General features: G+C 33.3%; 1 protein-coding gene and 1 non-coding gene across 2 annotated transcripts; one reads left to right on the forward strand and one right to left on the reverse strand.

Moving 5' to 3' along the window:
* Positions 1–273: 273 nt before the first annotated feature.
* On the forward strand, positions 274–9,115 carry Smp_162980 (putative rhodopsin-like orphan GPCR; the record flags this gene model as incomplete). Its single annotated transcript, XM_018790222.1, has 2 exons — positions 274–2,063; positions 8,956–9,115. 2 exons carry the CDS (start codon positions 274–276, stop codon positions 9,113–9,115), a joined length of 1,950 nt encoding a protein of 649 aa, XP_018655587.1.
* Smp_tRNA_00104_Pseudo_TTG.1.1 lies at positions 3,422–3,493 on the reverse strand. Its single transcript has one exon. It is a non-coding gene (tRNA).
* Positions 9,116–10,776: the final 1,661 nt, after the last annotated feature.

Consider the following 10,776-nt stretch of genomic DNA (forward strand, 5'->3'; position numbering starts at 1 on the left):
CAAAATAAACCAATGAATATCTACTATTCAATATCCAATCAAAACCAGTTTTTGTATAATAACCATTTCATTATTAGTAGTTAGGCAAACCAAAACCAAAACATCCCAATAACATTAAAAGATGATCCAATTGAGAATTTACACCATATTAAATCATCCTTCAAAAGAATTCAATCATTTCAATCGACAAACTCAAACTTGATCCTTGGACTACAGAAACTATTGATCCAACCTGTCTCCTTTCCTTTCAGTGGATTAATTTATTGGATAATTATGAATACTACTACTACTGATATACTATTAAACAATTCATTGCATCAATGTAATAATTTACATGAAACAGATCATATATCCTTTATACAATCTATCATATCAGTGATTCTATTAAGTTTAATATGTATATTAGGTATTATTGGAAATAGTTTAGTCATTATTGTTTATTGTATTAAACCTAAAAGTAATACTAATCGTTTTATCATTAATCATACAATAATGAATAATAATACAAAACAGAATGTTACCGGTAATAAATTGGATACCTTGACGATAAAGAACCCAGGTTCGAATCCATCAACCTTCAATAAAGATCATTTCAATTTAACAAGAAAATCAAATAAATTGTTACTACGTAGAAATACATTAAGTCAACAAAATTTAATTTTACTTCTTGCATTTATTGATTTATTAACATGTGTATTTATATTACCATGGGATATATATCGTGTTGCTAATTATGCTTATGATGAAACTATACCTATACCTATACCTATACCTATACCTATTCATGAAATGTATGGGAACATATCGATTCAGAATCATACAGGAATGAATGATGTAAAAGGATTCTATACTCATTATAAATTAAATGCTATCTTAACATTATTACGTAATATAATATTTGCATGTGAAGGTAGTGTATTGGCTGCTATAGCATTTGAACGATATATGATACTTGTTCAACGAGGTATATGTAAATCTATATGTTGTCTACCATTGAATACAATAGAGAATAATAAGAATATGAATGGTAAAACTATGAATTCTGTAAAAGTTTCCTCATTATTTCAAAAGGGTACATCAGCACGTTTGAATGAATCAACTTATGATACAACTATTCATTCTACAAATGTTCTTGCTGACTCTAGTTCAGTAAGAACATCGCCGAAACTGATGAATCCAAGGAACTCAAACGGCTTGAAATATAAAAGTAATGAAGTTTGTAAACCAAATACATGTATTACATCAATGTTAATTACAGTCATTATAGGAACATGTTTATTTGAATGTATATTGATTGTATTAGATTTAAGTAAATGGGATTGTCAACTTACTGAAAGACTTCGTGAACTTGTGAATCAAGTATATATCCTGTTGACCTTTCTATCTTTCATCATTATTACTTATTTATATGCAAGAATATTTAGAACAGTTCGAGAGAATGATTTACGTAAACAACGATGGTTAACTGTGAAAAATGTAAATTATTCATCTATGAAAATATTGAATAAATCGAATTCATTCTTACAATCATCAGTATACGACAGTGAAGTAGTAGATCCAGGAGTAATGAAGTTAACTGGGGAAAGTGAATCCACGTCATCAATACCATTGAATCATCAAAAACCTCATGAACATAATTGTCATACATTACAATCAAGAAGATCGGGATTATCATATCGATTAATAAAACAATTAAGTTGTGATCAAGTTATTACAAATCAATATGATACACAATGTATACAATGGAATACATTAAAGAAACGTGCAAACCTTAAAACACCATCTATATCAACTCTATTTGAACATCCACATGATAAACAAGAAACTATGATAAAACATAATAATAATAATAATCAATCTATTCATAAACAAATGATTAACATAGCAACAACAACAACCACCACCACCACCACAACAATACAATCTCCAATATCTTTATCTGTAAATCGTTTAGTAACTAAACGTGTAACACGTAGTCATCGTACAGGTTTAATGATATTTATATCGACTGTAATATTTTATGCTACATTATTTCCTGTATTATGGGTACATTTTAAATTTTGGTGGAAATATACCATTAACACCATCCCCAACAACAACAACACCATCACTACCACCACCAACCCCAACAACAACAACAACAATTACTCTACTAATAATAATATCAATCATACTATAAATAATCAAAATAATGAAGGAAATTTTATGACAACTGTACATCATGAATTTTATTATGTTAATAATGCTGTAAATTTTTTTATTTATTCATTATTTAATCAAAGTTTTCGTGCACGTTTAAAACTTTTATTATCTAAATATTAAATTGTTACTATGGAGACAAAAATAAACAACAACAACACCATAACAAACCAATTATTCAATCAATTTTATTTTGTTGTTGGTTAGTTCATATATATATATATATATTTTGTTTCTTCTATACATAACTACTCATAAATATGATTGTATAAGTAGTTGACCTATTTATATATGATGAATATATATTGCTGAGATTTCTATTGGTTAGTGGTTTTCTTTTTAACCAGTTAGTTTTCTATGAGGTGGAGTCGCTAACTACATGTTCAACTCTCCTCTTTTATCCGGAACTTGGGACCGGTAGTAACCTCAGAGGGACTCCAGAGAGATGGAACTATAAAGGAAAGCCCAGAATAGAGTGGGTTATATAATGCTGATCGATGGCCTATTCTCTATTACTGAGATTTTTACTGATATTAAACTAGACTAATGATGGGAGATCAAGTTTTGAATGTGATTTTTGGTTGTGATCATCTACATTTTTTTAATCTTTTTTTAGTAAAATATTAAATATAAGTAAGCGGGTTGCCTGATCAAAGTGTATATGTTAATTAAGAACTTCCCGCTTTGTTAGTTAATAATGGGATTACTGTAAGTGATATTTGTCTTTGTAGGTGATATTTTTAACAGGTTGACTTCGGCTAGAGTATCATTGTAAACCATAAAGCACTAGATAACTCCTTCATCTTAGTATATCGGATAACTCATTAGTGTGCATTCACAAACTCACTTCAACTTAATATCGAAACATTCAGATCTCCTAGTGAGCTCCTAAACGTTAAAGTACTCGGATGAAACATAATAGCAAATAACTACAGCTTAGATTAATGTTCATGAATTTCAACTTTTATAATTCTAGTACGAAACCATTATCAATAGATTCATTTAGTAATGTTTGTTTGAATCTTCCCATCGATGTGTTTGGACTGCAACTGGTCAGTATCTAATTGGAATATGTGCATACTGTGCGAATTGCCTCAATATAGCCTTAATTCACAAGCATGGTAAGCAGGGATGGATAGTGGCTAACAGTGGAATCCAGTTTGAAGCGCGTTTCGTCCTATTTGGGACTCGTCAGTTGGATGTACCTGCATCTCAGAGTTGATGTTCACTCTGGAACTCGAACCCAGTACCTTTCGCTTCAAACGCCATCGCGTTATCCACTCGGCCACTGGGTCCTGATGTTAATCATGACTTAGTTATCAAAAATGACAATAAATAAACGGTTGTTCAACTTCGTGGATTGGTTGAAGTTAGACATGAACACTATCGGATGCCAGCCAGCTCAGTGGTTTATCGGTTAAGTGCTCGCGCACAAGACTGGTAGGTCCTGGGTTCGAATCTCGCGAGGCGAGATCGTGGATACGCACTGCTGAGGAGTCCCATAATAGGGTGAAACGGCCGTTCAGTGCTTTCAGGTTTTCCATGGTGGTCTAGCTTCAATTGACTCATGTTCTCAACTCGGAAAAATACTGAAATCTCCACAAAACCCCTTTCTGATAACAATAAATATTAGTTAAAAAGATTCAATATTAAATTTTCTCTCAATAATTCATTTGTAACAAATTTAACCAAAGATAATGAAGTAATTAAGTTATTATATGATTTTAATTACTGAATATATATATACTATGATGTGGCTTACTTATATCCACATAAGTAGTATATGACGACGGTAAGGCATAGAATGTATTTCACTAGAAGAACGGAAATGAAACCTCAATTGATATGAAAATGCATGAACAATAATAATAATAATCGGAGACTATGGACTGATATTTGCAGAAGAAATGGTCAAGATTGAGACAATTGAATGATAGTATACAAATTAACTATTTGCTGTATGGTTATCAGATTTTAGTTAGATAGTCTATATTTTTCGTGTCCAATACTTTCGGTTGTCCTCCTCCCTCGTGTTCTTGTTCATTACAATACTACAGGGATATTTAGAAACTAAAATGAATTAACTATCCATTATTTTTTAGTATCCAATAGTTTTTTCCAACTGTTTTCAACGTTTTTTTTTTAGTTTTTTTTTCTAATAATAACTAATAAATATTGATAAATAAATTAGTTTTCTGGGTAATATTGATTTGTTTAAATTGATTTTACATTTACAGAGACATTTCAAAAAAGAGTATGAGTTAAAAAAATTTAAGAGTTTATTAGATGACTACTGACTCAGCTGTCGAGTTGTCGAACACTGGAACTACTTACCTAGTAAGTGGTTGAAGGTCCATTTGTCAGTGAGCTGGAAAAACGCTGGACTAACTGAGAGACCACCTTCATTAGGATTAAATGAAAACTGTACGGCCTCCCATCCCCTAACTAGAGCTGATATTGCCTGAAACTAGATGGTAGAATCACAATTAGTCACGCCATGGAAAAAAGGAACATTTCGTTGAATACGAACGAAGAATTTCTTAATGAACCCATTTTTTTTTAAATGTTCAATAGTTTGATTGAGTCATGGCAACTAAATGATATTGATTATTATTTTATAAGTTTTAATTTTAATATCAGATTTATTGATTTGAGATATCAATTATGATTGTTTACTTTTATATAGATAACTTCTTTTATAAATTTGAATAAACCAGAAATAAAGGTTGTCATAGAATAATATTACTTAGTTACTTACGCTTGTCCCCCCTCGCAAAGGACTATAGGCGGAACACTAGTATTCTTCATCCAACCCTGTCCTGAGCAATTTTTTCCAGATCTTTCCAGTTGTTATTTGTCCTTTTCATATCTGCTTGTATTTCCTGGCGTAATGTGTTCTTTGGCCTTCCACTTTTCCGCTTCTCTTTTGCATAACTTGAGCCTACTTCAATTTTGTTGAGTCTTAACAGCTACTTTTAACTGAATTCAAACTGACATATAACATAATGTTTAATAATAAATATCAGTTATTGAAAGTGTTGAAACAATAGGGATTATCATTAGTATTGTAGTGAACGAGAACATAAGTGAGGACAATTGAATGTATTTGAATGTAAAATTACACAACGTCTTAGTAGAATCTGAGAATCATACAGTAAATATCTAATTTGCGAAATGTCAATCAATTGTCTCAGACTTCATTGTTCATTCGTTTCCACAGTAATCATTCTCTGTTCTCGTTCTCTTCTCTTCGATCTTCTTAATCTTCTGTCGCTAGGTATTTCACTTTTGATTGATGATACATACTACTTATATCTGTTGTCATCAGTAGCACATACCACACTATATGTAGATATGTATACATATTTGCATAAGTATGTGTTAAATTACTTGAAAAACGATTTAGAAAATAATGAAACATGCAAGGCGGTAACTATCTACAATTAACCATCTTAACTCTTTGCGCATTTCCTCTTCTTCGTGGATTGGTTGAAGTTAGACATTAACACCGTTGGATGCCGACTCAGTGGTCTACATATTAAGCGTTTGCACGCAAGACAGAAGGTTTCGAGTTCGAGTTCCACGAGTAGGATCGTAGGTGCGCACTTCCAACAGTTCCCATACTATGACGAAATGTCTGTCTAGTGCTCCCAGGTTGTCCATGGTGATCTAGCTTTAATCAACTCATGAATCCAACTATTAAATAATCGATTTATTGAATAATATAAACTTAGTTATAGTAAGAATCAGTTGTACAATATTACGCCAATACATTCCTTTTTAACATACATTCAAATTATAATTCTGTAAAGAATATCCTTTATAGGAAGACTTTTTTCGAATACTTGTTGTTTGCCATTCATCTTTAGTTACCTAATATTTTGTGCCAGTTTACCTGTTACAATCATTTTTTTTCATGCTTCCTATATTGATTGTGTAATAAGCCAATGTAATCCCTTATTTCTTCAAAGAATAAAAGAAGAGGTAATGCGCAGAGAGTTAAGATGGTTAACTTAGTGTTTTCTAGGATTTAGTATCATTATAAATTGTAAGGTTTTCAGAGAAAACGAATCAGTGTAATATAGTTGAGAAATAAGTGCTTTGAAGAAGGTTAACATCATGGACCGGCTATAGCCGAACACTATAAAACTCTTTCGTCTCAGTGTAAGACCCTTAAGCAATACTCACTCACAACATGGTCAAAGATCAAACCAGAACCTTCTGTCTTATGGTAAGTAAATTCATTACAGAACTTCCATCTAGATAACTTAAACAAAATTGTTTAGCTGATTTACAGCATTTCAGTGAGTAATGATACACTTCATTGTTACACCTCATTTCAATATTATTCTATATATCCGTCAGGGAGCACCAGTTCCCTCAATATTACAGGTACACCTTGCTGACGAGGGCCAAGTAGCACGAAACCCGGGTTCAGGGTTTTCTGTTGACCACCTCTTATCACCATCTTATTCTTTATATCCATCTAGAGACAAGTCAGAAAGTTAAGATGGATAGTGGCTAGCAGTGGAATCCAGTTTGACGCGCGTTTCATCCTATTTGGGACTCGTCAACTGGATTTGCCTGCATCTCAGAGTTGATGTTCACTCTGGGACTCAAATCCAGTACCTTCGCTTCAAACGCTATCGAGTTATCCACACGGCCACTGAGTTCTGATAGCCACTTGCTTGTGCAATGGGGTGAAGTTTAAATTCACTGCTAGCCACTATCCATCTTTACTTACAATGCTTGTGAATTAAGGCTATATCAAGGCATTACGCACAGTATGCACATATGCCAATAAGAGACTGATCAATTGCAGTCCTAAATATCAATGGGAAGATTCAACCAAACAATACTAAGTGAATTAAAGTCAGGAAGTTGTTCACAATTGAAGCCATATTTCTAAGACACTACTTGAAATTTAAAAGTAGTTCAGTTCATGCTATGAATAATATCTATTAATTACACATCATATCTAAATACCTTGTTATGGATGATTTTTTATTAGAATAGAGGTTTGTGGAGTTCGTAGTGATTATAATGAATAAATTCATGAGTCGTTGTAAGCTAGGTTCAGTGGTCTAGAGGTTAAGCGTTCACGCGCGAGACTGAAAGTCTTAGGTTCGAGTCCCTCATGCGAGATCGAAGAAGTATTTTGTTAAAACATCAGTGACTTGCAAAAATGACGAAAAAATCAGTAAAGTACTAACACAAATTATTCTTGTATCTGAAATGTCAATATAAAAAACACCGATAACATGTATGCAATTCAATTACCTGTAAGAAGTCAATAGGTGAACAATACAAAAAATCCTGGAGTTCTAGTGGGAAGCAGTGACTAGTAGAGTTCAACCAGGTCTGTTGTTGAGATATCAACTCACTGAAAACAAATAGTGAACGGTTGCTCAAACTTCATGGATTGGTTGAAGTTAGACATTAATACCGTTAGATGCCGGCCGGCTCTGTGGTTTATCGGTTAAGTGCTCTGGCGAGAGACTGGTAAGTCCTGGGTCCGAATCTCGCGAGGCGGAATCGTGGATGCGCACTGCTTAGAAGTCCCATAATAGGACGAAACAGCCGTTCAGTGCTTCCAGGTTTTCGATGGTTGTCTAGCTTCAATTGACTCAAGATTTCAACTATGAAAATACAAAAAAAGAGAAATAATCATGTAGACAAATGGCATTCCGTATTTATTGGTATGTAATTACAATAATATTATTAATAATAACAAACTTTATTCATATTCAGTAGTTTACTGGACAACAAAATAGTACATCATCTGATTACAAAGGATATGTCTGTTATACATATACAAACAAATGAAAGAAATATAAGCAAGGATGGATAGTGACTGGCAGTGGAATCCAGAACGCGCGTTTCGTCCTATTTTGGGGCTCGTCAGCTGGATGAAAGAAATATTCTTCAATAGTACATAAATCTCTATATTGGTTATTTTGTTTTAAAATACGATATCAGATATATGAATAGAGTCCTCGTTTTGTCCGTGTCGTTTATTACTCATACTTGAAAAAGATAAGGAACTACTACGATTTCCTTGATATGAAATAACAACATAGAAGCTTGTACAAACCGAAGACTCATGAAGTCCAAAATACGAAAACAACCGTAGTCGAAAATACCCTCATTTATATATAGAGTGTACACCTCTTCTGATCAATAATTAGGATGACATCACGTATATATGAAAAACGCTCAGAGTTATAACAAACCACATGCAGCAAGTCGTGATGAACATAGTTCAGGTCAATTTTCAATACAAGAATATCATATGTTGAACAAACATTACTTACTTGTTTACTTACTTATGCCTGTTACCCCACACAAGAGAGCATAGTTAGCTTACCAGTATTCACCATCCAAATCTGTCCTCGGTAATCCTTTCCTGTTGGACTCAATTGCTATTCATTCTTTTCATGTCTGCTTCCAATTACCGATGCAGTAGGTTATTTGACCTTCCTCTTTTTTGTTTCTCTTCAAGATTCCAAGTTGGGGCATGAACAAGGAATGGTGAAGATTGAGACAATTGATTGATCGTTAGCAAATAAACTGCTTACGGTATGGTTGTCAGATTTTAGTGAGATAGTCTGTAATGTCGTGTCGAATACATTCGATTGTCCTCCCTCGTGTCCTTGCTCACTATAATATTTCTAGAAATTATTTACATGTCTCGTATCACAGAGTTTCGGTAGTTTCTAATGGTTTTCATTTTATTATTTTTTCTATTATCTCAAGTTTTGACCTACTTCCTACACTTAGACATTTATTCAAGCTGTTGGAATTCTTCTCAGTTCTAGTATACCTAACATCCTATCACCAATTATTACTTCTTACCCATTATGTTAAGTTATGTGATCGTCTCTCATTGTTACCATTAAATTATAAACTACCTTGAGTAGTTCAACATTATATATAAGTGGGTAATTACAATAAAGACCGATAAAGATCCAGTTGGAAACAGTATGGTTCAGTTATATGTATTATTCTAGTTTACCATTGATTGAACACTGGGTGGTGATCAATATCATATATGTCAGGTCATTCTTAATGTTCATCGAATCTTATCGGTCAAGTTGCAATAAGGCCACTAGTCTAGATGATTCGAAATTGTATACACTATATTGAGATAAGATGGTAGTTGGAGTTAGTTGACAGGAAACCCTGGACCTAGGTTTTGTGCTACTTAGTACTCGTCAAGAAGGTGTACTTATAATCTTGAGGGAACTGATCCCGTGTCACCCAGATTCACAGTCAGATACGTTACTACTGGGCTATTCGGGCCGCAACTGACCTCCTGTAGGACTGAGCTGTATTTATAATTGATTGATCAATGGGTGGTGATTAATTTCAAGTCCTTCTTAGTTCAGATCGAATCATATCTTTATGAATTTTATTAAAACGTGTTACTTTCTTACTTACTTACGCCTGTTACCCCTAGCAAAGGAGCATAGTCAGCTCACCAGCATTATGCATCCAACTCTGTCCCAAGCAATCCTTTTCAGTTCTTTCCAGTTAACAATCATCTTTTTCATATCTGTTTCTATTTCCCGATGAAATATGTTCTTTGGCCTTCCACTTTTCCGCTTCCCTTTACCATTCCAAGTTAAGGATTGCCTTGTAATGCACATTGGTGATTTCCTTAATGTATGTCCGATCGACTTCCAACGTCTTTTCCTAATTTCCTCTTCAGCTGGAATCTGGTTTGTCCTCTCCCATACTAGGCTGTTGCTGATAGTATCCGGCATTAAAACGTGTAGTTTCTTTAATAAATGTTCTTGTTGAAAGCTTCCATCAAATGGCACAGCCTTTTACATTTATCTACTCCCTTAATAGAACTTTAATATCTAATGGATATTCCCCTTTTTGTATCTATATAGATAAGAATGTCTAGAGTATTTGAAACCTGTAAAAAAAAACCCATACATCATTATACAAACTGAAGTTTAACTAACCTTTGAATATGAAAGATGAATCATTGAATCTATCATGTTTATTTAGTTCATAGAGATGATTTATGATATTCATCATAAAATTCCTAAAAAGATTGTTTTCATTCAATGAGTTATATAATAGTGAATAACTACTTCTGCTGTTCTTCTTTTTAAGGTATTATTCTTCCAACATTCTATGATATTTGACTGAAATAAGTAATAAGACAATAAAGTAACCTTTATTTTGACATATGATTAATTGTTTTCATTTATTAACTGATATATATATATATGATCTTGATTGGATACTTTACTTGTAAACAATAGTTCCAATTAAATTTATTTAGCATTGTTTGTTTGAATTTTCCCATCGATGTGTTAGGACTACAACTGGTCAGTCTCTAATTGGCATATGTGCATACTGTGCGGTATATCGCCTCGATATAGCCTTAATTCACAAGCACGGTAAGCAGGGATGGATAGTGGCTAACAGTGGAATCCAGGACATGCATTTCGTCCTATTTGGTTCTATTTGGGACTCATCAGTTGGATGTACCTGCATTTCAAAGTTGATGTTCACTCTGGGACTCAAACTCAGTAACTTTCGCTTCAAACGCCTTCGCGT

This window comes from Schistosoma mansoni, chromosome W (assembly GCF_000237925.1).
Source record: "Schistosoma mansoni strain Puerto Rico chromosome W, complete genome".
NCBI classification, from domain to species: Eukaryota; Metazoa; Platyhelminthes; class Trematoda; order Strigeidida; family Schistosomatidae; genus Schistosoma; species Schistosoma mansoni.